At 41.5% G+C, this 27,954-nt stretch overlaps 1 protein-coding gene across 1 annotated transcript; it reads right to left on the bottom strand.

The window, feature by feature from the left end:
• Positions 1 to 88: 88 nt before the first annotated feature.
• On the bottom strand, positions 89 to 22,516 carry LOC147828407 (defensin alpha 5-like). Its single transcript, XM_087210095.1, has 2 exons — positions 22,280 to 22,516; positions 89 to 335 (listed from the first exon to the last, which is right to left on the bottom strand). The coding sequence occupies exons 1-2, from the start codon at positions 22,449 to 22,451 to the stop codon at positions 229 to 231; spliced, it is 279 nt and encodes a 92-aa protein (XP_087066221.1). The 5' UTR covers positions 22,452 to 22,516; the 3' UTR covers positions 89 to 228.
• Positions 22,517 to 27,954: the final 5,438 nt, after the last annotated feature.

Raw genomic sequence — 27,954 nt, 5'->3', positions numbered from 1 at the left:
CCTCCTTGTAGTTCCTCATCCATGGAGCCAGGATTTTGTTTAAAATCACATCATTCCAGACTCTGTTAGCAGAGGCCCAGATGGAGACACATAGCAAACACAGAGAACTTGCTTGAGGAATTTATTAGAGATAGAGAAAGAGAAAATTGTGGAGATGAAGTACAGAAAAATAAAGATTCTTTCTGGTTTTGAAGGTAAATGAAATGTCCTCTTCGCTGTTCTGGATGCTCAGCGGCAGCAGAACCTGGCCATTTTACCATGCTTGTAGCAGGATCCATATTTGGCTTCTGGAAAACGACAACTTCCACTTTTGCAACGGCACACTTTGACCATTTCTCCACCTGGGGACACAGAGATAGCACCGGATGCTAAGTACAGGGGTCAGCAGTGGGCAGTATAGAGAATCCCAGGACTCCAGTGCTGGGGGTGGGTGTGCGTTTGTCACTTCAGCTCCTTTGCACCCAGCAAAGTGAGCAAGCTCTGTCCAGGAATCAATGAGCATGGGCAGGGCCGATCCCTCCCTGGGTCTGAGACCCTTTTCACCTGTCTTCACAGCTACACCCTTCCGACAAAGCACACACGGAACACAGGCCTACAGCAGTCTCAAGTTTCTAAAGTCTTCTAGAAAAGAGTAGTATACTCTGTGTGACCACACCTAGTCATTTAGTCACAGAAATAGCTTCTGTGTGTGTCTGTCTAGCAAATTTCAGACACACCTTATATTGCAAAGACTTGCAAGGACACTTCTTGGTTTATTGGCTGTCACATTTCAGTGTATAGCTGAGGAAGTCAAGGCCCATGGAGGTAAATACGTGTATAGTCATGTAAGTAATGCAGACTACTCTGGACCTGCTCCCATGTCCCATCTCTGGACCTTTCTCTCTATTTAGACTCCACACCTCCAGCACATTGGGTCTCTCACCTGCATCTTGAGGACCGGAGCTCTCAGTCCCTGCAAAGTACATGGCCACATCCTGGTCCTCCTCCTGTGGCTGCTGCTGTTCCAGATCCTCCTCAGTGTTCTCTGGGAGAGGCTGAGCCGGGGCCTCAGGGCCAACAGGAGAATGGCAGTGAGGAGGGCGAGGGTCCTCATGGCTGGGAGTCACCAAGAATGGAGAGCAGGATCCCGGTGTGTGGGGATGGAGGAGTCAGCTTGTATTTAAATGTCAATCAGGTGACAGCTCAGAGAGGACGGAGTGGAGAAGGTGCATGTTACATCTGGAGCCCAAGGTCTGCCAGTGACCTCGTGGCCCTTTGATGACCTTGTGTTCTGTTTACTGTCTCTGCTTCTTTGAAGCTGATAACGATATTGAGGATGCCGGTATCTTTTTCTGCATCCCATCTGCTTCAGTACTGACATTTTTATGAAAAGATAACATGAGATTTTTCTTTCTTTGTTCAATATAGGAAATAATTTGAAAATAGGTTTTTTAAATTTTAAAAAATGCTTCATAGATTGCTGCAACAAAGACTTCCTATCCCGGATTTTTCTTTGGTGGGAACTTTGTAATATTGGCTCAATTTCCTCACTCACTATTGGATGTTCAAATTTTTATATCTTCTGATCCAGTATTTGTAATATGCTGTGTTCAGGAATTTATTCATTTTCTTCTAAGTTGTTGAAATCTTTGAAATATAGTGTTCACAGAAATTTGTTATGATCCTTATTATTTCTTTGGTTTCATTACCTTTTCATTTCTGATTTTATTTATTCAAATGAATAAAATCTGTTTCTTCTTATTCTGCCTAAATGTTGACATTTTTCAAAAAATGCAATTCTTTCACTGATTCAGGTATATTAAATTTCTATTTTGTAATTTGTAGTCTACTTTATTATGTATTACTCCTACCAATTATGATTTTGATTTTGATTTTATGTGTTAGTTGTTCTTGTTGAAATAGTTGACTGCTCATTTGATATCTTGCTACTTATTGAAAGCAGGACTATACTGTTGTTTAATTCCTCAGAGAACTACTTCTGGTGTATTTATTCTTTAAGTGAATTATATTGTGTCTCTTCTTTCCATTTATCCCCAAAACGGGTTCAAAATTCTTATAATGAAATCAGTGATTCCTTTGCCATTGAAGAACCTGTTGTTCTATTTGCATGTTTGTGGCTAGTTCCCTAAATCTTCTTTTTTGTGATTTTCATGTTGCTTTCTAGTTGCATTGTGTTATGTTCTACAACACAAACCTGATTTGATTTCCGTTATAAACTGTTTGTTTATGATTTTTTTGTGGCCTGTAATATGACCTATACTGGTGAAGTTTCCATGTGCTATTGTTAAGAAAGTTTGTTCTTCCATGGTTGGGTTGAACGTTGTCTATGTACTTGCTACATCCACTTGGTCTAGAATCAGTGTAAATCAGTTACTTCTCAGGTGATTTTCTGACTGGATTACTTGTCCTTTTTTGAAAGTGGGGGTTTGAAGCTCTCTACTGTCACTCTGTTGTGGTTTCTCCTTAGGTCTGTGAATATTTGAGTTCTCTGGTGTTGGGTGCATACATATTTTTACTTATTATATACGCATACAGAATTGAAGTGTTTGATATTTTGTTTTTGCCTACATTATTTTTCTATGCTATTTTTAAAAGTTTTTTTAAAAATTGTATTCCTTGTCTTGTTCTATTTGCATTTTCTTGGAATAATCTTTCCCATCATCTCACTTTTGTTCTCTGTGGGTCTTTGAGGTGATTCTCTTGTAGTACTGTAAATTTCCAGTTCTTATACTCCAGACTGTGGCAAGGATCCAAGCTGAGGCATGTTGTTGCTTATTTTGGTAGATGGGGAAAGTAACTAAACCACTGATGTCTGTTCTGGATGTAGGCAGGGTGTTGAGGTTTCAAGCAGACCACTGGACTCAATGCCATTACTCTCTGGACCAGAGGCCTCTCAAGGCCACACTTGTTGGACCTGAGCTGGCTTTCCACCACAGAGGATGGGGCCCGGTTTCCTTCCTGGCCTGAAATGGGTTCAGAGGTTCAGGTGGGTTCAGGGTTTCTATGTCTCACCTGCACCCTTTCTGCAACTCTTTTGACTGTCTTTTATCCAGTCACTGTGCCAAAGTAACACTGGAAGCCCTGATGTGGATTAGTTCTGCAGTTGTTCTATAGATGGATCTTAAACAACTAATTCCCCAAGTGGCTCTTAATTCAGCCCTCTCAAATATGACAGACACTGCACTGGATTTCTTATACAACTGAGGCCTGCTGTGAGGAAAAATCACTTTTGAAGTTAAAACCCCTGCCGTTTTTGCAGTTTACAATAGCCATGGGATTTTCTTGGGGCTAGAATTGTTGCCCTGGTCAGTTGTTTCTCCCTGGAGCTACTGAGCTTCCTGGTTTACCTGATTTCTCCATATGTTAGCTTCATCCAGTTAGGCTGATCTGTTGGTTGGGGCCTCTGCCCTGTGTTGAGGGGAAACAAAATTGAGAGAAAGCTGGTGGTTGGGCCAGGGCATAGAATCCACAGGCACCAAGTTGGCACCAAACAGCTCCAAAGTTTCTGGGCCCTGCCTGCAGTGGTGGCTCTGTGAGGCTCCAACTTCTTGGGCCTGGTGGTGGTGAAGACTAGTTTGGCTGTTAAGGGACTCAAGGGTGCTCAGGCAGCAAGGGATTAACTTTTTTCTTAATTAATATATGTTTGTGGCATGTAATAATTACATTCCTCTTGGTTAATTTGCACATATACATGTCATGTCTTGATCATTTTACTCCACCTTTCCTCACCCACTCTCTCCAGATTCCTTTCCAATCTCTACAGATCTATCTGCCTGTTTGCTACTAGCTGTCTCTTATGTTTCCCTGTAAATTATTTGTATTTTCTGTTTCTCAGATTGTAGAATCCATGTGATATATAATCTTTTGTGTCTGATATATTTCACTTAACATATCACTTAGTATAGCATAGTGGTCTTGAGATGCATTCATTTTCCTACAAATGACTCAAATTTGTCCTTCTTTCTGCCTGAATAGTATTCTAGTACATATAGAGAGAGAGAGAGAGAGAGAGAGAGAGAGAGAGAGGGAGAGAGAGAGAGAGAGAGAGAGAGAGAGAGAGAGAGAGAGAGAGAGAGAGAGTCACATTTTCTTTCTCCATTGTTCTCTTGATGAGCATATAGCCCGCTTCCTTGATTTAGGTATTAAGAATTGTGGTGCTATAAACATCAATATACATGTATCACTGTAATATGCCTCTAACTCTTTCAGGAAGATACTTAGAAATTGTATAGCTGGGTCAAATGCAATTTCTAATTTTCATTTCTTGAAGAATCTTCATAGTTACTGTGCTAATTTATATTTCCATGAACAATCTAGAGGGGTTCTTTTTCTCCTGACAAAATTTTCAGGATTTTTAAGGCTTTGATTTTAGGCTTTCTTAGTTTATTATGATGGAAGCTCAGTATTGATTTGCTGTTCTCTAGTGGCCAAAGAGTCAGGAAACAGGCTGGTTCTCCCAGGCCCTGAGAAAAGCAATAGCCATACAGCTTCCTCTGAAATGCAATGAATGCAATCCAAAGAGAATGAAAGTGTTCTGGACCTCCATGTTCATACCTGGAAGAGTTCCATTTGAATGCAGGCATTCACAGTGTGCTAATGCATTTCTCTACTATTTATATGAGCTTGGAATTAATTTATTGATCCAATTGAAAATGGTCTTTAACCCCAGGGAAAGTTTCTCATTAAAGTTTCCTCTTCCCGCCCAAGTCTTTCTTGCCTCTGAGAGTTATAGTTGCTCATGCCACTTCAGCCACTTGAGCACAGGAAGTTCTATGATTACACAAAGACCTGGACACATTGGCCTGGAGCCCACGTATGCACATTCCCCGATGTGTGCAAGAGGGCCTTGCGCTTTGATGATCTGCAGGAATCTATTGAAAGCAAAACTCTAGAATTTTGTAGTCTACCTTTGAAACCAACAAGGATCCCGGTCCTCTCTACATTATCACACAATGGACCAAATGGCCAGATACAAATATTTACAGACTGATGCCAGGGATGCTGTGTGATTGCTTACCGAGAAATGACGGCTTCATGAAAAGAGATGGACTGTGAACAATCACAGAATAATCCAGGACTCTGGGGACAATACAGGAGCCTCGGGTGCTTTCGTTCCCACTCTCCCTCCCCTCAACTCACATAAACGTAAACAGTGAAGTGCAAACCCTGTTCTGAGAGGCCCATGGCTCTTGCATTCTGCTGTCAATGGAAAAGCACAAACACAGGATAAGCTCATGCCCCCTTTGGAAACATCAGGTTCCTGTAACCCCCTAGCATACAGGAAACTCCACCAGATCCTGCAGCCACAAGGACCTCACCTTTGGTCCTCATCTTTCTCTGTGTACTGCCCTCTCCACCCCCATATCTAAGCTTGAACAACGGCCCAGCATGTAGGAGAAACCATTAAAGTGCTGTCTGTTCAGGACAAGAGCTTTCATTTCTGTTCTTTGCCTAGGTAGTTTTGGTGCATTTCCACACTGAAATGTCCTCAATCATTAGACGCTGACCCAGGTCCTGCTCTGCACAGTACTCCAGGTAAAGACCTCCAGAAAATTGAGCAGTGACCGTGTAGTAGCACACTGGGGAAAGCAGGTGGCAATGCCCACCTTTAGGAATCAAGTTTGCTTCCTCTGAGGTTCTGGAGAGGGGAAATAGCACCTTTAGAGGGTTAAGTATGAATTTCTGGATCTCAGAACCCTAAACATTACATAATAAACTAGGTGTTTCAAGGATGAGGGAGATTCCATACAGGAACCTTGAATTCATGAGTGAATGGACATCAAGTGACACCAATGCAGCTCTGAGTCCAAAAAATCCAAAAAACCCATTCTTTTCTCCAGAGAATTTAAGTAATTGGTAGCATCTGCTGTAGACCACTGAGACTTTTCATAAATATACATCTTGCCTATGTTTCAGGGTCCTTGTCCTTGAAATATAGTACCTTATGTGTTCAATTCCTGGGGATTTTGTATGTATTACTTAGGATAATTTGTACAAAAGAGTAATACATATCAAAGAGCTTCCATGGGGTCTTAAAACATTATATGATATCACAATTGCATGATAAGATATCTAAGCAAAGAATCTCCTGTTGGTACTAGAAACACAAAGTATTGCACTAATAATTGCCTGGACTTACTTTACATTTGAGAAAGAGTCTCCATTTGAGTATACATATATAGCACATGCTGGAAATAACATGACAACACATGCCTTTGGTTCTAAACCCTCCAAGGAATTTATGACATTAGGATGTTGAGTCTTAACAGTGTGGCACATAATTAACAGACCCAAGAAGGTTCCAGTAATATTGGAATCGCCTGTCCTATGGTGAAAGTCATTGGAGATCGTGAAGGGTCACAGAGCACTGGGAACCATAAAGCAGGAGGATGGCAGGAGGGTGGCCCTCAGCTTGTAACAGTAAGGCTGGGACAAGAGCCCAACCCCTCAGGTCTGCTGGGTAGGAGGCAGGACAGATGCCTGCCCTGTGAGAAGCAGAGGTGACAACCTGAGGACAGATGGCCCGGTTCTGTTCTGACCATACCCTTACTCTGGGAACCCTCATTCAGGAATTGAGACCCTGCTCAAGTTTAGAATGTAGGATTCTTAAGGATAAAATGCTGTTCCATCTCTGAGGGACTCAGCAATTTTTGATATTAGTGGTCAGGGCCATGTCTGGGCCTAGCAGGTTGTTATAGTCAAGTATGGTGAATAACCTGCCTTAAAACATTGTCTCCTTCCCTGTACACTGCAGGTTCTCTGTCACACTCAGCCTCCCGGGACATTCTCAATGTGACAGGACTGGTAAGCAGAGCTGTGGATCGATCTAACGTCTTCTTTTTGTAGACTTCTGCTATGGAATCCTCACAGCGAAGTTCTGAAACCAGCGCATACCATGAGTCGGGCTCGTGCTCATGACCTGTAAGCATGTGACAGACTTGTGGGACACAGGGCCCCTGGGTATCTGTGGGAGGTAAAGGGAGGTCACCCAGGAGGAAATCAGCCACACCCCACTAAAGTCACCCCAGAGGCACCCAATTTAGACAAGACCTGAGCGCTTGCATGGAAAGAGGGAGGCAGGCTGAGGCAGGATGGAATCCCAGCATGGCAGCCACCTTGGGATGGGCAGCAGCTGCAGACAGAGCAGCAGGGGGAGCCATGGCCAACCCAGCCCAGAGTCTGCAGACCTGAGGGTGGAGGGTGCCTTGCTGTTGCTGCCCTTCTCTCAGCCCCCTTCATCATGACTCTACCAGAATTAGCCTCAGGCCCATGCAGCTTCACAGGACCTCTTGGTTGGTTGGAGAAATGCTTTGTTTGTTACTTTTCCTGAGGGCCCCTCCAAAGCTGCACTTTCCAGTTCTCAGTAACTCAGGCATCGAAAGAATGTGTATACTGCTGCAAAGCACCATGGGGATTGATTGTCCCTGTGCATCTTCTGCTTGTCAACACAATCACTTGCGTATATCAATCCTGTTGTATAGGAGACAGCTTTCTAATAATGGTAATGTCTGTCTCACAGTGTGGGGCTCCTATGCTTTTATTGTTCCATTCTTTATGTCTTTCTTGAAAACCATTTCCACTGTCTGTATTATTTTAATGGAGCTGATACAACTGCAGGGCTTGACACACAAAGGATCCATCTGGCCTTGAAACGACCACACTTTGTGAAGCACAAACGTTACATGAAGCTGATATGATGAAGGAACGTAGTATACATGGGCAAGGACTGACATGAGAGCTAGACAGAAAGATCAGCAGCTGCTTTGGACCTTTCTTGTCACTTTGTGCTTAGTGCCTGCTGGCATCCTTGAAATTCCTGGTATTTGGAGCCAGGATCCTGTTTCAAGGGTGTCATTTAAGGTATCTCAAAGCATCCAGACTCGGACTGTAGCAGACATCGAGAAGCACAAACACAGAACTTGCTGCAAAGTGTTTATTTGTGGAGAAAGAACATGGAAATCAAGGAGAGAGCAACAAAATGTGTCAGCAGAAATGGAGACCTCCTCTCTGTTGCGATGCTCAGAGACAGCAGTATGGTCGCTCTTTACGACCATAGATGCAGAACCCTGATCTGGTTTCTCGGGGATGACAGCCTCTCTTTCTGCAATGGCAGGCGGTGAAACCTTTTTGCCTTCCTGAGGAAATAGACACAGCGTTGAGCACTGAATGCTGGGGTCAGCAGGGGATGCTAAAAGGACTCTGAGGGACGTCTGTGCTGGCTTGCCTGGGTTTTTCACTTTGGCAGTATCCACCAGGAATGTGGGCGACATCTGTGCGAGGAAGTAACTAACACGTGTGGCTATGGTGGTCACGCAGGATCTGAGAGCATTTCTCACCTGCCTCCCCTCCTGTGTGTTCCTGACCAACACACATACATTGAAAAGACACCTATGGTCTCCTCCAATGTCTCAAATGTCTTCTAGTAGACAGTAAAGTATGCTCTCTACAATGATGAATACCTATTTTGATCCAGAAAGATCTAGTCTGTACGTCTGTCCATACGTTAACCCCAGTGAATTTGAGAAAGTGTTGAAAGTCTTAAGAAAAAGAACACCTCTTACTTTATTTGGCTCCCATTCTTGAATTTGTTAGTAAGCAAGTCAAAGTCCAGAGAGTTAGGTATAGTTGCAGAGGTGATATAGCGCCTTTTGGACTGTCTTCCATAGCCCATCTTGGACTTTCCCCTCTGGATTCCCTACCTCTGTCCTTCTGGGTCTCTCACCTGAGTACTGAGCACCAGAGCTCTCAGCCTCTGCAAAGGAGATGCCCGTGTCCTCGTCCTGGTCCTCTTCCTGGGCCTGCCACTGTTCGAGACCCTCCTCAGCTGCCTCTGTCAGAGGCTGAGCCTGGGCCTGCAGGGCCAGCAGGAGAATGGCAGCGAGGAGGGCGAGGGTCCTCATGGCTGGGAGTCACTGGAGGGTGGAGAGCAGGATCCTGGTGTTTGGGAGGTGAGGAGTGAGGCTGTTTTATGCATCAGTTGGGAGAACGCTCAGAGGCAGAGGATGGGGTGGAGAAGGTGCATGTTTGGTCTGGAGGGTGAGGCCTGCTGTGGACCTCATAGCCATGTGATGTCCTTGTGCTCCCTTTGTCTGGTGTCTGTGCCTGGTTGAAGCTGGCAGTGATGTTTAGCACACCGCTATCTTTTCCTGCTGCCCATCTGTTTGAATATTGACATTTGTAATAAAAGGGAAATGTACAAAAAGAAAACAAACTGGCGCAGTACCTTCCTCTTCACTGAGATGAAAGGCTTTTGAATATTGGATCTTTTCCCTTAATCCTTACTTGTCTCTTCAAATTTTTATAACTTTTGGACTCAATCTCTGTAGGCTGCTTTTGTCTAGAAATTTGTTTGTTGCTTCTGTTTCTAAACTTTTGGCATATGTAGTGTTCTATTGTAATTTGTCCTGATCCTTAGTACTTCTGTATTATCAATGGTAATGCTTTCTTTTACATCTCCTGTTCATTTATTTTCATGTCTACTCCTATTTTCTTATTCTGTCTAAAAGCACATCATATTTTACCTTTTTAAAAACCCAACTCTGATTCATTGGTCTTGTATATATTATTAAATTTGTATTTTTTCATTCCCTTTGTTATGTTTATCATATGTTTCTTCTAGCAATGTTGAGCTCACTTAGTTCTTGCTTGGTAGCTCATTGGAGTGTTAGAGTTGGTTTCTCATTTGGAATCTTCTACTTATTCATAGTAGGAATTTATCATTGTCCATTTTTCTTTGAGGGCAACTTGTCCTGTGTCCTAAGCATTATTACGTTCTCTTTCCATGTCATTTCCTTTCAAGAAATTGTTCTTTATTCTCCTAAAAATTTTAATTGACCATCTAGTCTTTCAGAAGCATGTTCCTTTGTATGTGTGCATCTGTATAATTTTCCCAGTTCTTCCTTTTCTTTATCTTTCTTTTGATTTCTAGTTTTGTTTTACTTCTTCAAAACACACATTTGGTGTATGTTCACTTTTAAAATTTGAGACTTGTTTTCTGATACTTTATAATCTACGTAGAAGGAGTTTCCTTTGCTGTTCAGAAGAAAGGGTATTCTTCCACTCTTGAGTGGGTGGGAAGTTCTCTACACACTTGTTAATCTGCCTGGTCCATAATGGAGTGGAAATCACCCATGTTTAGTTGACTCTTTTGGTCTGGATGATTTTTCCACTTTTAAACTTGTCATCTCCCTCTCTCTCTCTCTCTAGGTGTATAATATTTGATTTGTATTTTTGGGTTCTGTGGTGTTAAGTGCATTTATATTTTCATTTTATATTCTGTTGTAAAATTGACATCTTTGTGGTTATGTAGTCACCTTCCTTGTTTTTTTATACCTTTTGGCTTAACATCTATTTTATATGACAGAAGCAGACACCTTCCCTGTCTCCTTTGGCTTCCTTTTGGATGGAACCCCTTTTCCATCGTTTCACTTAGAGTCTCAATATGACGTTACCAAGAGGCGAATCTCTTGTAGGCAGCATATAGTTGCATGTTTTCTTTTTCTTTTTGAAAAGGATTCTGTTAATGTGTATCTTTTAGTGGATTGGCTTCATCCATTTACATTCACAGTCATTTATTTAGGTGAAAGTTACTCCTGGCCTTGTTAGTCTTCCTGTTGCTATGCATTTTCCCCTTTCTTTTTGTCCTGTGCGCTTTGTGGTTTCCAGTGGTGATTGGCATCAATGCCTTTGTTTTTAAGTTTTGCGCTACGTTTTACTTGATGTTGCTATTGGCTTTCCCCTGCCTTTTTCAGCAGTACAATGTACTATTTTGGCCAGTAACACCTAAACCTTGCTTGAATAAAAAACCCGAAATTTACCCTCCAACCGTTGTTTAATTTTCTTGACTTCCAGTAGATCTTTTCATCTTATGTGTCCTTAACAACTTAGGTGCGTGCCGTTCTGTCATCCATTCGCCTATTGCACCTCTATGCTAGGGATTTGAAAGCCTGTATGCCCTGTGCTGGATTAACTAATGGCAAACTTGAATCCCCCAGCTGAAATGATGCAGTGTGGTGCTGGGCATGGACCATCTACCTGAGCATTGCTGCCAATAGCATAAAAGGAGAACTGAAGAGGAAAATGGTGTCCTGCTGATCTGCCCGGAGAAGCTTCCTGTGGCTGGTTTTCCTGATACTAACAGGGCTGTTCTTGTAGTCAGGGGAGCTGGGGTCCTTGTTGCCAGGAATGGCTGCTGTTCTTTTCAGGGGAGCTCGGATCTCTGCCTTGAGCATTGCTTCCTCCCTCCAGTGCAGAGCCCTCAGCCTGGTGGCACAGATCCTTCTAGCTTCTAGCTTCACCAACTGGCTTTTGAGCCTCCTCAGTGCAGGCCCTTGATACAGACTTGCATGAGACATGGCAATGGGCTCTGGGCCTCTGGCTGGACTCATGGAGGACATTGCCTTGGACTGTAGGCCTTGAGCTGGACTTGTGTGGGACATTGCCATGGGCTCTAAGCCCTCAGCTCAATCCTTCAGGTCTGTAGCATGTGGACAGACCTCTTGACCTCCTCTGCATTTGAATTTTTGGGTGAATATTATAAAATCATCCTGGAAATGATGTGTCCTGTGTTAAATCTATTCCTTTAAAAACCCTGAGTACAACAATCACTATTAATGTGATGGAGTACTTTGAATTTGATTATGAATTTATTCCTTCCTCTGAAGTTTACTTTTCTGAGGTTAGTAATTATCTTTCTTTAACTTCCTGTTGAAGCACTCTTTTGAACATTTGTTCCAGAGCCAATCTAATTGTCAGGAATTCCCTCTGCTTTCCCTTGAGTGCAAAAGCCTTTATTTCTGAACAATGGCTTTGCTGTCTGTAGAATTTTGGGTGCAGTGTGTTGTAGTCAGCAGGATTGGGCAAGGGAATACATTAAATACAGGACACATAACTTATAAGATTGTCTTATGATAATTGCCCAAAAAGGTAAATCCAAAGGATTACAAGAAATGAACCCCACACTAGAAGCCTGAAGGATCCAGCTGAGGGCCTAGATCCCAGCAGTATAGGCTTAGAGTCCAAGGCAATGTTCTCCTCGAGCCCAGCCAGTGGCCTAGAGCCCACAGCCATGTCTCATGCTTGTCCATATTGAGGATCTGCACCCAGAAGGCCCAAAGGCCAGTGGTGGGAGCCAGAAAAAATCTACACCATTGAGTTGGAGGATTTGTGCCACCAAGCTGAGGGATCCACATTGGAGCCAGAAAGCGATGCTTATGGTGAAGATCAGAGCTCCCCTGAGGAAAACAACAGTTGTTCCTATTGACAGCAAGGCCCTGTGCTCCTCCTCCAAGGACAACAGTCAAGTTCACATCAAAAAAACCATCCATAGCAAGCTTCTTGTAGAAAATCAAAAGCCCAAGATCTTCTCCTCCATTTTTCTTTTCTTGGCTATTGGTAACAATCCTCGGGTGGATCCTCCATGCACACACCACGCTGATTCAGTTCAGCTGGGTACTGTGTGTGTGTGGTTTATCTTTCAGCACTTTGAATATGTTATCTCATTTTTTCCTAAAGTATAAGGTTTCTGTTGGGAAATCTGCTAATAGTGAAATGGTTCTTCCCATATGTGTGACTTGATGCTTGTAGAATTTTCTTTAGGTTTCTATGGTTGAATTACAACATGCCAGTATCAGTGCTCACTTGAAAAACAGAATTAATGTAAGATATATAAATATTTAAGGATTTACAAGGTAGGCTTATAATGGCCAACTGCACAATCAGGTGTGGAAGATGGCAAAAGGTCTGTCCGTGCTGGAAATCCAGAAGCTCCAGTCAAAGGTGACAAGCCTGGAGCTCACTGCAGAGTCCCATGTGAGCCCATATCAGGAGGACAAAACATCTGCCATAAGGCTGAAGGTCTGCACTGGAAAGCAGAAGAGCCCGCGGTAGATGTCCAAGGCGGACATGATGTGTGGAGCACCTCTGAAGAAGCAGGAGTGAGTCTTCCTTCTTCACCCCTGTTTATTCCATCCAGGCTGCACACCTATTGGGTGGCGCCACTGACACCAGGGTGGGTCTCTCTTTTCAGTAAATCCCTTCAGCCACACCCAGAACTCCATTAATCCAATCACCTGGGTGTTTCTTCCTCAAGATGACCCAATAGGTAACTAACACAATACTGAGGAATGAATCTTATTTGTTCTTTCAGCTTTATGAATCTGGATATCCATATGACTCTCAAGACTGAGGTATTTTCAGCAATTCTTATTTTAAATAAGTTTTGTGAGTTCTTTTTTCTTCCTGTGAAACTCCGATAGTGGGAACATTTATTTACTGTGCTCAATTAGTCCCACTGATTTTCTTGGCTGTCTTTCAATCCTTTTCCTTTCTTCTACCTGATGAGCTTATATCTAAAATCTTGTCTTCATATTCAAACCTGTCTCTTTCTTGATTTTGTCTGATACTGAAACCAACTATTATATTATTTTTTCTTCATTGTGTTCTCAGTTCCAGAATGTCTGTTTTTTAAATTTTTTTCAAAACATCATTGAGATCACAAATTGCCCTTCTGATTTTGTTGAATCACTAGTGTTATTTTGTTTCTAAATCAGTTTTCCTAAGGTTGTTGTTGTTATTATTATTATTTTAATTTTTAAAGGTAATTTGTAAATTTCTACTTCTTCAGGATCTGTAAGTAGAAAGTCATTTGAGTAACTGAAAGCGTGTCCTCAGACCACAGGGAATGAAATTACTACTCAATAGCAGAGTGAAATTTTTGAAACTCACAGCTATATGAAAATCATGCGGCAGTCATAAAAATAAAGAATCGTTCAAGAAGAAATCAGAAGTAAAATCATAATCTACTTTGAGATAAGTTAATATGAAGATGAATAAGGAGGATGAGGACACAGTGTAATGTTTTAGGAGCCTGCCTGTCTGTTGGATTGCACTTGGCAGCAGCATTCACTGTGTTTTTTATCTCACTTTGTAAATATTTCTCCAAGAGGACTTCCAGAACTGCTTCAGAAAGTTGCAGGATTGATAGGATACGTGTGTTCAATGGTGTTTGTAGTATTTTTGAGGGGGATTGAGGAAAACATATCTTTTACTGTAATAATGTATTAAATTATATGCACACCGTACTTTGGACAGTCTGTATAACTGGTGGATATAGACACAAAAATTCTCAACAAAATATGAGCAAACTGCATGTAACTGCATAAAAAAGGACGACACACCATGACTCAGCCCAATATATGTGATAAAAGGGAAGGCGATTTAGCATCCAAAAATTAAGTCATGTAAAATTGCAGAGCAATTGCTTAAGAAATGAAGAACTCAAGGTGGTGTCTGCAGGCACTGGACAGAAGTCAGCACTCCTTCCTGGTAAAAAAAAAACTGCACAGAGAGTAGATACTTTCCTCAGTGCGGTCTCATCAGGTACTGAACCCAGAGTCCACTCAGGGTGGAGACGGATGGTCCACTCCACGGGCAGGCAGCAGCTGCAGGAGGCTGTGCCTACAACTTCTCCTTATTCCACCTTCTTGCTCTGGCCTGGGCCACAGAGCAAGTCAGAGAAGTAAACTGGACCCAGATGGGAAAGGAAGAAGTAAACTTATATTTGTCTGAAGAGAATGCAGTCTTTTACATGGAAAAATACCAAGGAATTTACTCAACAACTATTAAAACAAATAAATGTGTTTAACATTGTTGTAGGATACAAGGTCAAGACTCAAACATCAGTTATATTTTACACACTCGTGACAAACATTCACATATCAACTACAAAGCTTTCTATTGAATAATGTAAGAAGAATAAAAGACACACGAACCAATGAAAGAAAAGAATGCAAAACTTGTTCAGTGAAAGGTACAAAATGCTGCTGAGAAATGTCTTAAAGTTGCACGTAGATGGGAAAACACCCTAAGCATCTGCTCGGTAAGATGTGAGTTTGTGATGGCAATTCTGCCTGTGTAGTGTGCAAGTCCAGCTCAGTCCCTTTCACAGCCCCAGGTGACTTCATGGAAACTGACAGACTGAGCAGGCATGGTGACTCATGTCTGTAATTCCAGCCCTGGGGAGGCTGAAGTGGGAGGATCAGGAATTCCAGCCGGCCTGGATTCTCCAGTGAGTTCAAGGCTGTCCGGGACTATGTAGCAAGACCCTGTAACAGAAAAAATAATGAATAGACAACACTGGGAAACTTATCTTATAATCTGTGTGGAATTTCCAGAAACGCAGAATAGTGAAAACTGACCTGACGAAGGACAAATGGGCCCCATTTGCAAAACTTACTACAAAGCAATTGTAATTGTAGCAGTGAGGAATCAGTGCAGTGACAGGCATGTGGGTCAGCAGAATAAAATTAATAGTCCAGATATAAAAAATTGGTGCACTTGATAGTCTGACTTTCTTGAGGAATGCTGAGACCCCCTCAAGGGGGAAATACAAATCTCAGTGTCATTGGTGGGCAAGCTGCCAGCCACAGCAGCAGCATTAATTAGGATTTTATCTCACAATGCAATCAAAGTACAATGCAAAATGGATCACAGAATTGAATGTAAAATTTCAAACTCATAGAGGACGAAAGGGTGAACCTTCATTTCCTGCATCTGTCAGTGAATTCTTAGATACAATACCATATGAATGACAAGAAAATATATAAATGTACATTTCAGAATGGACAGCTTTTGAATTTGGAAAGGCAGGATCAACAAAGTGAATAGAACAACTCAAAGAGAGAGAAAAAACAGAGGTTGACACTCACAAGATGCATGTCTGGAATACATGCAACATGGTAATAGAAAGATAACTACGTTTAAGAACTGGCCGGTAATCTATCTCCATGTGTGCTTCCCCAAGGACGGTATACAATGGTCCCCAAGGATGGCATACAACGGCCATTAACACTTGAAAAGATGCTTGAAATCATCTTTCAATATGGAGAAGCAAATAAAACCATCACCAGGGACTACTTCTCTCCCACCATGATGGCAAGAACCAGCTGGGGATTTAGCTCAGTGGTTTTGCTGCCTGCTGTGCAAGCGAAAGAACCCAAGTTCGATCCCCGGTACCAAAAAAAAACAAAAAAAAAACAAGAACCAAACGTTCTGGTAAGGACAGATGTCAGCAAGGGTGTGGCCATCCCCGAAGCCTCACACCCTGCAGGTGGGAATAGAAAATGGCTTCATCGCGGGCTAACACTTTGGGGGTTCCTCAGTACGTGAAAGACAGCTGTACCCTGTGAGCCAGAACGGTGTCCTAGGTAGATTCTCAGGAGCCAAAGTACATGCAACCGCACAGAAGCTTGTGAGGAGATAAGAGAAGACAGACACAGAAACACAGGTCATATGGTTTGGAGTAAGATTATTAATGGGTAGAGTCTGGGTTAGGAAGCAGGGAGAGCAGGGCTCGAAGGTCCTCAGAGAAGCAACGGGTACAAAGCTCTCTCCGAAATCCCTCTTCTGAGGTTCCTCCAGAGCGGGGAAGTTCCACACTGTATCCATCCCCGAGGTGCTCCCTTGGACTATTGTACCTCTCAGTCTACTCATGCACTCGTTTAATATTCATTTGAATTTGGCATCAGTTTACCCAATCTGAGGCAGTCTTGCCCGCAGGCCAGTTTCTATGGAAATGTGCCCCCTCGCGGGACAGTTTTTCTTGTCCTGATAACCTAGAGCTGCCCATGTCACCACCCGACTTGTGCTTGGGAAAGACAATGGTTACACTGCCTCCCGGACACTGTGCACTGGAGCTCTCCCTCACACACCCTGGTGGGTCCACGGAGGCCTATACTCTGACGCATTGATGAGACATTGCCTGAAGGTAAGTCTAGGATTGTGTGTTCAACCTTGCAAACTAAGGAGGAATCCTCGCTTATTCTAAAAGTCATTCACTGTATCACAAAGAGTCCCTGTGGCCTGAGATCAATAGTTATAGTGATGGGGATCAGAGAGGCTTATCAGGCCTTGTAGGATAACCTATCAGGTAGTGTAGGGCATAAGCAAAGAGAGGGAACCTGCGGGAGAAGTGGAAACCCTGGATCAGCAGAACATCTGAGGGCTTGGAGGTCAATAGAGGAGCCCCACGTACTCCTTTCTTCTCTCCCAAATCCGCTCTTCCCCCATACTCACATACACTCAGACACTGAAGTGCAAACCCCATTCTGAGCGTCACAGAGCTCTGCACCCTGCTGTCAGGCCACAAGTACAAACACATGATGCACGTATTTCCCCGCAGAAGTATGTTTAGTGAAGCATGTTATCTCTCTTGAAACACTGTCCCCTTTCCTGCAGGCTATACTTCATCTGTCTCTGGACAACCTCTTGGGAAATTCTTAGCCAGGTAAGCGCACCATCCACAGATTGATATGGGATTTTCTTTTGCTAGACTTCTGCGATGGAATCCCTGACTGGAAATACTTGAAGTTCAGTAGATACAATGAGTCTCTACTAATGCAGGGCAGAAATCCAGGGTTTAAACTCATTCTCTGATAGTTATTTGAAGAAAATAAGGGACGAGTGTCCAAGTACCAGTGGGTATCTTGAGAGGGAAGAGCATTCAGACAGAGGAAGAAGCATAGTTAACTTCACCAATATCTGACTGGCTTTTCAGAGACACAAGGGTTACAAATGACCCTGAGCTCTTACACGGCCAGAAGTTCAGGGAGGGCGTCAACCTCAAATGGTGTGCATGCTGGGGTGGGGAGCAGCTGGAGATAAAATAGCAGGAGGGCTGTGGCTGATGAGACCAGAATCTATGGCTCTAAACTCCATTGCTGCAGTCCTTGTCATGCGTGATCCTTCAGAATCAGAGCCCCATCCCTTGTGACACTGGGGGGACTCTCAGTCTCATGGAGAACTCCTGTCTGCTCACTGTTCCTAGGAAGGCCTGCAAAGCTGTACTTCACAGGGATTGTCAGACTCTCAGCAGCTGTAAGGTAATTTAGGTCACAGCATGTTGTGACATGCAATAGAAAGGTTTTTCCTCTGCATTTTGTTTTGTGAAGACCAATTTTACTTATATATCAAATTCTGCAATCCTGCTTTGACTCCATAAGAAGTTGAATAGCAATAAATCTATGTCACAGTGTGGGTTTCTTGTGCTTTTCCTTCTACTTACTGTGTTCTTTAAATAACCACTCTATGTTGAATATCATTTTCATGGCATGAATCAAATCCCTAGTGTAAGAGACAAATGATTCACCTTGGCTGGGCCAACACGTCATGAAGGGGATGTTGGCTTTTCCGGCAAGTAATGATGTTATGACTGTCTGAACATAATGGAGACGGCAGGGACAAAGAACTGGTGCAATCGAAATGAAGACAGTTAGGAGACAGGAGGGCTCAGCAGAAGGATGAGCCTAGTGGGATCTTTCTTGTCACTTTGTGCTGAAGCCCATGATCATCCTTGAAGTTGGGAGCCAGGCTTCTGTTTAAAAGTGTCATATTTAAGATATCTTAAATAGTTGTGTCTGAGACACATACCAATGTCAAGGAGCACAAACGGAGAACTTGCTGGGAGGAATTTATTTGAAATAGAGAAGGAACACTGAGGTCAGGTAGAGGGGTGAAGTGTCATCCAGGCATCAATGTAAATGGCGATCTCTTCTCTGTGCTGGGTGACAGCAGAGTACGTGGCATCTAAGGCCACAGGCTCTATTTCTGCAACTTCAGATCAGGCTTCTTGCTGGCTCTGGGGACACAGAGACAACACTGAGTACTAAACACGGGTCAGCAGTGGATGGTGAAGCGAGCCCTAGGGAGGGTCCGTGCTGAGTGGCGTGGGTGTGTCATGTGGGCACCACTGCACCCAGCAATGGACATAGCACCCGTGCACAGGGCTCCACCCCTCAGCCTGTGCTGGTCCCTCACAGCATTGGAGGCCACTCCTCACCCGTGTGCAGTTCTCTGTGCTCCCGACCCAGCATGCATACATTTGCACAGATGCGCATAGCTGGCTCCAGGTTCTTCTTTTTGTATTGATCCTAAATGTTTGCAGTAACCCTGATTATACTTATAGGGAATCGGTACACATACCTGATGCATCCTTATTCAGTTTTTACTCCCCACCCCCAACCACCTCTCCCTGCTCTTTTTGACTCTTGGGCCTCTTCCCATTTGCAAATGCTCGATTTCAACTTTGATTGCCATTCTTTTCCATCCCATTTCTCACCCTTCCCTCCTGCTCCTTCTATTTTTTGTTCTCCTTGCCATTTAAAAAGATCTTGCTATTATTTATATTTTATTTTGTTCCTTATTTATATTTGTGGTTTCTGGTATAAGACAAACCATACAATATTTGTGTATCTGACTCATTTTACTTAATACTACGGTCTCAGGTGTATTCTTTACTTATGAATACTTCATTTATCCTTCTTTAGGACAGAGTAGTATTCTATTGTGTACAAATACCACATTTACTTTAGGCATTCATCTGTTGATGGGAATATAAGCCATTTCCAAGATTAACTATTAGAATTGTGCTGCTATAAACATGGGTGTGCATGGATCACTGTACTATGGTAACTTTATCCTTTTGAGAAGATACCCAGGAGGACATGGCTGTGTGAAATGGAATTTCTAATTTTTGTTTTCTGAGGAATCTCTACACTGATTTCCAGATTTACATTCCTATAAAAAAGGTAAATATGTTTTATTCCCTGTGCACCCACACCAGCATTTGATATTTTTTGATTTCTTGATGCTAGCCAATCTTTCTGGCATATGAAGGTATCCCAAACTTGGTTCAATTTGCATTTATCTAATGACCAGTGATGGTGAACTTTATTTCATCTATTTATTTCCTATTTGTACTTCTCCTGAGAAGTGTCTATTCATTTCAGTTTCCCATTTCTTGACTGGGTCTTTCATTTTGGGGAGGGCTTATTTTTTTGAGTCTTTTCTATTTCAGATGCTAGTCTTCTGTCTAAAGAATAGCTAGAATAAAATTGTCCCCATTTTAGGTTGTCTCTTCACACTGTTGGTTGTTTACTTTACTGTGAAGAAATTCTTTAACTTCATATGATCCCATTTATTGACTCTTGGTCTTATTTTTTGTGCCATTGGAGTACTATTCAGACAGTCTTTTAAGGCTACGCCTTCAACAATTGCACCTATTTTATATTGTATAAGATGGTTTCTGTTTTAACCTTTAGATCTTTGATCCATTATTTTTAGTTTAGTATATGGTCAGATATATGAATCTAGACTCAATCTTCTACAGGTAGAGATCCAATTTTCGCAGCACCATTTATTAAAGAGGCTATCTTACTTCCAGCATATGTCTTTGGCCTCTCTGTCAAAGATCAAATAACTGAATGTGCTGGGGGTCATTTCTGTTTCTTCTATTCTGTCGCATTGATCTACATGTCTGTTTTTGTGCTGGTACTATGCTGTCCCCATGGCTAAAGCAGTAAAACATTGTCACCAAATACAAACAGGACACTGACAAACCCTAAGAGCCAATAATGTACCAGACTTAAGCATAGAAAAGACATCTATGATTATGTACGAACCCTTAGACAAGTCGGATATGGATGTATCGTAAACATGTACTCAGTGGAAAAACTTTACCCCCATTAACAAAGGAACAGTGCCCAACCACAGTAAGATGCAGCTAACTAATCATCTATAGATTAACAAAGCTTAATGGTTATAATGGTAAAGGGGAGTGGTTGTAGGGAGTGGGGCAAAATATATACAATGTGAAAAATTAAGCCATGGAAGATAAGAAGGTCATAAAGGTGAATAAAGGATCTTACTAAAGAGTAAAGAGACATTAGTAGCTTTAGATAATAGTAATAGAAGAAAATCATGGAAAAAATGGAAGGAATAGTGAGTAAAGGAAAAATATTAGGGATCAAATTAAAGAGGGAGAGTGCAAAAGGAAAGAGGAAAAGAATGCCAAATTAAATCAACAAAGCTAAGGATAAAAGAGGAAAAAGAAACAGGAGATTATTACGGTTTGTGTCTAGATGTCCCCCCAAAGCCTCTGTGATCATAGGCCTTTTCAGAGCTGGCTGAATCTAGAGTGTGTGACATTGGGATTAAGCGTGTGTGATTACTAAATGAGTCCACTGGTTGGTTTGGCCCCACCCTAATCCTGGTAGTCTGGATAAGATGGAAGGGGCAGAAAGAAGTTACTAAGGTCCCCTGCTGGTTTGCTGTCTTCCACCACCATGAACTATTGCCCTCTGCCATGTGCCACCCTGACTTGGAGGCAGCCAGTTATGAACTGAAACCTCTACAAACTGCGAGCTATCTAAACCTTTCTTCCCTTAATTTTGTGTAGTGGGTATTTTGTCTCAGCAGTGAGAGAAAAGCATCTAAGACAGAATTTGGTACCAAGAGTGGGGTTGTTGCTGTGACATTACCTGGACATGTGGGTCAAGAGCCTTTGCACTGGCTTGTGGGAAGGGGAAGAAGTAGGCAAGGTTCAGAGATGTCAGCTAAAAACTTAGAGCTGCAACACTTTAGGCTGTACTGTATGGGAGATCATGGTCAGAGGTCAGAAGACCAGAAAGTCAGTAAAGACCAGGATCAAGAGGTTGCTGCTGAGAAGAAGGACCCCATTGGCTGCTGGACTCCAGATAATGCCTTTTATGCCATGGCACAAGGTTTGTCTGCATTTTGCTCCTGTCAGAGACTTTGCCTGAGACTGAGATCAAAGGTGGCAGACTAATTAATCTGGCAGATCTATCCTACTGTGAAGAAGCCTCTCTTGGGGGTAAACCCCAGCTGTTCTATTCAGTTTACACTGTCTGTGGGCTTTCCCTGGAGCTAGCCTAGTGGCCCATCTATTATTTCTCCCTGAAGCAACCGACCTCAGGGCTTACCTCTCCTCCAGGCTGCTGGGCCTGTACTCTCCCGGGTCGGGGTCTTGGCCGGGGGATGGGTCTAGGCAGAGGGCGCCAAGGGCGGGGGCGGGGCCTAGGTCTGGCGCGCACAGTTCTCAGTTGTCCTGGCTTGGAGCGCAGTGGGTGGAGTTGCTCTGGTTCCCCAGCAGTTGAGTAGAGACTTCCAGTTTGTAAATTCTCATCTAGCAGGGAGAAAAATAAACTCTCTATAACAACTACTCACTCACTGCGATACAGAAAGAAGTAGACTGTATGTCTGAGTATATGGCAAGCACAGTGAATTTGACAAAGAATCAAATCTGGAAGAACGTCTCTGTTGATTTACTTGGCTCTCATTCCTCATTGTATAGTGAGGAAGTGAAGGCCCACAGAAGTTAAAAACAGTCAACTAAGGGCCCTGAGTCTTTCTAGCCCTGCTCCCATAGTCCACTTCTGGACCTTCTTCTCTGGACTCCATGCCTCCAACACACTGTGTCTCTCACCTGGGGATTGAAGACCAGAGCGCTCAGCCCCTGCAAAGTAGATGGCCACGTCCTGGTCCTCTTCCTGGAGCTGCTGCTGTTCTAGAGCATCCTCAGCTTTCTCTAGGAGAGGCTCAGCCTGGGCCTGCAGGGCCAGCAGGAGAATGGCAGCAAGGAGGGTGAGGGTCCTCATGGCTGGGAGTCACTGGAGGGTGGAGAGCAGGATCCCGGTGTGTGGGAGGGAGGAGTGAGGCTGTATTTATGGGTCAGCTAGGAGAAGACTCAGAGGCAGAGGGTGCAGTAGAGGAGGTGGGCGTTTGATCTGGAGGGAGAGGGCTGCCAGTGTCCCTGCGGTTCTTTGATGTCCCCGTGTTCTCTTTGATTATTGATTTGTGCTTGGTCGAAGCTGACGATGACGTTGACTCAGTATCTTTTCCTGCTTACCATCTGCTACAATATTGACATGTTTATATTCAAGAGGACAGAAAGCAAGGGAATCTTTCCTCTTCAATATTTGAAATAGCTTCATATAAGTTTATGAATTTGTCTTTAAATAGTTTGTACAATTCAGCAGTGAATCTCCCTATCCTAGACTCTCATCTGTTAGCAGACTTAAGTATTGGATAAGTTTCCTCATTCTTTATTCACATGCTCACATTCTCATTTCTTATTTTTATTGCTTTTTAAGTTTTATTTTTATGAGTGCACGTTTGCAGTACATAACGATCACATTCCATGTGTGGCATTGTGCATAGCACATCCCAATTCCTGTTTTCATTCCCTTCTTTTCCCTCCCTTCCCCTTCTCTCCATCCTTGGTCACCTTCCCCTTTGCAAAAGGTTGACCTCCTTGTCTCTTATTGTATATATTTTTTATTTGGATCTTTAATTTATTTATTTCTTGAGTTTCCCATACAAGAAAAATTATATGATATTTAAGCTTGCGTGTGTGATTTATTTTATTTAACTTTATGGTCTCAAGTTGCATCTGTTTTTCTACAAATGACTTAAATTTATCCTTCTTTGATGCATAGATTCGCAATCTAATCTTTGATCTAATCTTTGTAGGCTGGATGTCTTTAGGTAGCTATTAATTTTTTTCTATGTTATCAAAACTTTGGCTGTGTAGTTCTTCCCAATATGTTCTTACGCTCCTTGGCACTTCTGTAGTATCAGTTGCCATGTTTCCTTTGATATCAGATTTTGTTTTTCTCTTTTCCTTTTTTTTCTTGCCTTGTCTGCCTAAAAGTAACTTGATTTTTAAGTTTTCAAAAATCCAACTATTTCTTTTGTGTTGTTATCCTTATTTTTTATGTAATTAATTTCCTGTCTGATTTTTATTATTATTTTTCTATCCATTTTGGTTCTACTTTGTTTTTGTTTAGTAATGCCTTGTGGTAGCACCAGATTGCTCACGTAGATCTTCCTGCTGTATGGAAGTTGAAATTTATTGTTCTTTTCTTCTGTCACAGATCAGATTTTGCCACATCTCTTTAGTTTTGCTTGTTGGGTTTCCACTTTCATTTTTCACAAGGAATTGGTCAAGTCTCTTTTAAATTTCACTGGTGAACCCCCTCGTCCTTCAAAAGCTATTTGCTCCTTTTCTGTGCATGGGAATATTTTGCAAGTTCTTTCTCATTGGTGATTTTACTGCTGGTTTCTAGTTTTATTGTAAGCATTCAAAATGTATACTTGATATGATGTTAAATTCTAAAAATGTTTTAAGATTTGCCTTTTGATCTCTCATACAGTGTATACTGGAGGAATTTTTGTGTGCTGTTAGGGAGAAAGTGTATTCTCCCACTGTTAGAGAACTGTGGAAATTCTCTAAATACATAGTAAATCCTTTTGATCTAGACCACAGTGTAAAAAATCACTCATTTCTCAGTTGTTGTTTTTTGTCTAGCTAATTTGTCTAGTTTTGAAAGTGTGGTTTTGAAGTTCTGTATTACATTCTACTGTAGTTTATGTCTCTTAATTTTGATTTATATATTTGGGTTCTCTGGTGTGTAGTGCACACATATTTTCAAATTATTAGATCCTGTTGCAGAATCGACAACTTTACAATTATGGGGTTGCCCTCTTTGTCCTATTACATATCTTGATTTGAAGTTTAATTTATCTGAAACAAAAGAAGTTCCTCTTTGTCGCTTGGTTTGCATTTCCGTGGAACACTTCTCTGTCCCTTCACCTCCAGGCTCTGTTGTCTTTTTGTGGGCAGAGAATCCTTCTAGGCAGCATATAGTAGCATGTTTCATTTCTAAAAATCCATTCAGTGGTCCTGCATCTTTGAGTGAGAGGATTTCATTCGTTTACAGCCACAGTTGTTATTGACAGAGAAGGAGTACCTGGTAGCACTTTGCCAGTACTCTGCTGGTTGTTTGCCATTCTTCTTTTTCTGTCTTCTTTTCTTCTTGTCCACTTTGTAGTTTTGTAGTTTTCAGTAGTGATTGGCATTAATTCCACTGTTTTTCATTTTGATGTGTCTGCTGCACTTTTTTGCTTTCTTATTACTGATGGACTTTTGTAGAAAATTTTAGTTATAATGTACTATTTTAGAGTGTTTACCACTTAAATTTGACTTGACACTAAAGCTCTGAAGGTCTCTTTGCATGCATCATTCATAATTTTCTTGCCTTCCTTTAGAATGCTGCATTTTGTGTGTCCCTTAACAACTTAGGTAGATATAGCTATCAGGATCTATTTCTACTTTGAACTTTCATGCTAGAGATTTGAGAGTAAATACCATCATTAATGTAACAGAATATCTTGGATTATGAATTTACTCCATCACTGAGATTATCTTCCATGTTAGTAAGTATCTTTCTTTAATATTTGGTTGAAGCATTTCTTAGTGGGCCAACACAATGACCATGAATTCTCTTTGCATTTTCTTGTCGCAATGGTCTGTCTTTCTTGCTTGCTTGCTTTCTTGCTTTTTTAATTCTGAATGACAGCCTTACTGGGTATAGTGTTCCTTGACGGATAGTTTCTTCTCTTTAACACTTTGAATATCTCATCTCATTTTCTCCTAACCTGCAAGGTTTATGCTAAGAAATGTGACTGCCAGTAAACAAGATTTGATGCTTTTCTCTTGCTGTTTGTAGGATTCCCTTTGTCTAATGTTTGATGGCTTGATCATAACACACTACCTTATGGAAGAACACTTTGGATCATTCTCTGGGTGGTTTGAGCACCATGAATTTGGATATCTATATCATACTCATGTTCTGACATATTTTCAGAACTTCTTTTGTTTAAGAAGCTCTCTTATTAAACATCTATGGTGGGAACATTTGTTTGTTTTAGTGTGCCAGAAATCTCATTTACTTTCTCACCTTTCTTCAGTCTTTTAATCTTCTTTTCTGATCTAGTTATGTTAAAAGACTTAAAATTTTGAAATCGTTTTTTCTTTTTGATCTGGTCTGTTGTTGAAGCTATTTGTATTTTTTTAATTTATTTTATTCATTGAAATCTCAATTCTAGAATTTCTGTTTGGTTCAGTTTTTGAATTCATCATTAATGTCATGAATTGGTTTTCTAATTCTATTCCTGTATTTGTATTCTTTTGTGTTTCACTGAAGTCATTGTTTCATTCCTTTTGGGGCAACTTCTAACACTCTGTTTATTTGGTGTTTTGTATTGGAGAATTTTGCGATTAACTCAAAGCCTTTTCTTTTACCACAATAGAATGAAAGTAGCATCCAAAAGCCTATGAAAAATTTAAACTCTCAAATATTTGAAATTTAACCAACATCCTGAAAATTTAAGGCTATAGTTGGAAGAAGAAATCAAAACAGACATCAGAATGTACTTTAGATATGTTAATAAAAAAGGCACAACTTAACAAACTTCTAAGTAGCAGGTATGAGTGTTTATATGCAATGTGTAGCTGTAAATGCTTGTAGTGAAATAAAGACCAATTTTAAGCCAATAATGTAATTTCCCACTAAAGACACTGAAAATAAGTTATACTGTGCCTAAGGCAAAACATTAAGCATTTTAAAAAGATGAAAGAAGCAAATTCTAAAACAGAGAATACAATGCTATGAAAAAAAATCCATGAGACCAAAATCTGGGTATTTGAAAATGCTGTAAAATTACAGAACTTTTACATGAATTACAACTCAAAAATGATAAGTGACTCAAATTACATTTAAGTGGCTCTTTTAAAAAGCCACTAAAGGAGGGGCAGGGGAAAGGAAAAATGATGAGAAATGGAAAAAATGGAAATAAAGTCTTTGTAAATAGGGAAGGGTCGAGGAGGTGAAGGGAGGGCTAGGAATGGGGAAAAAATAAGAACCAAGATGCATTCTGTAAAGGTACAATTCTCAATGAGAAATGTAATTGTATTGTATGCCTAAAATGTACCAATAAAAGAATTTAACAAAAAAAATAAAATAAAATAAAAAATAAAAAGCCACTAAAATAGTATTGCAAAGAAATATACAAAAACTAGTATACTAATAATTTAAGACATCCAATGGACAATTTCCAAGTCACAAACTACCAAATGTAAATCACAAATGAACAATTCTTTAGAGGTAAAAACCTTTAGAGTTTTAATTTAAAAACCTACTCCCAAAGAAAGGCCCATTCCATGAAGTTCCTAGCGTGCTCTTTGTCATGAAAGTATGTTATTTCTCCATCAATTTTGAAAGATAGATTTTCAGGGTACATCAATCTGTGCGGGAGGCTGTTTTCCTTTAGGGCTTGAAATACATCACTCCAAGTTCTTCTTGCCTTGAGGGGTTAGGTTGAGAAGTCTGCTGTGATTCTGATGAGCTTTCCTTGGTATGTGATTTCTTTCTTTTCTCTAACTGCTTGTAGACCTTTGTTCTTCTGTTGAGATTCTGGAATCTTAACAATTATATGCCTATGTGTAGATTTTTTTTTTTTATCAAGGCTAGTTGGAGTCCTATATGCCTCACTTATTTGTATATCAAGTTCTTTTCCCCTGCTTGGGAAGTTTTCTGCCATTACTTCTGAGAAGTTTTTTTATGTCATCTGCACTCTCTCCTGTTTCTTCATTGATTCCAATCAGTCTTATTTATTCTTCTTTGCATTGTCTAGCAGCTGGTGGCTTGATTTCTCATGGTCCCTTACTGCTTTAAAGCAATTTTTCTTTTCCTGGTCACTAACTGCAATCTTATCTTCTATATCTGAAATTCTGTCCTCACATTGGCTCATTCTGCTGCCTAAATGTTCAATGGAGTTTTTAATGTCCTGGAAATCTGTTTGCATTTGTTTTATGGATTCCATTTGTTTCCTATGTTGGGATTCCATCGGGTTCTTCAGCTCCTCTATTTTTTTGTCTGTGCCCTCTCTAGATTTATTAATCATGGCTTGCACTATGGGCACAATCTCTGCTATTTTCTGAGAAATTCTTTCTGATTTCATTTTCCAGATCCTCTTTCATTGCTAGTTCAGGAAATCTGGGTGGTAGAGTATCAGAGTGTTCCATCTCATTTCCCTTTGGGGTTGCTGGAGGTGATCTGCAAGTCTGTTTTTGAGGCTTGTTTAAATCTCTTCTCATTTCAACCGGGGGTGGGGGGAGGGTGCTGCTGGCACCCACACAGCTCACCTCCTCTGTGCTGGAGGTGGTGGTACGGCAGCCTGGAAGCCTCCTCCTGCGTGCTGGGAGCAGCTCACCTCCTCTGTGCTGGGAGGGCTTGTATGTTGGCCCAGAAGCCTCCT

The sequence above is a fragment of the Heterocephalus glaber genome, unplaced genomic scaffold, assembly GCF_053883595.1.
Source record: "Heterocephalus glaber isolate CG9 unplaced genomic scaffold, H.glaber_assembly_v1.0 deba00001104, whole genome shotgun sequence".
In the NCBI taxonomy this organism is placed as follows: domain Eukaryota; kingdom Metazoa; phylum Chordata; class Mammalia; order Rodentia; family Bathyergidae; genus Heterocephalus; species Heterocephalus glaber.
This window is presented reverse-complemented; position numbering and strand designations above follow the sequence as displayed.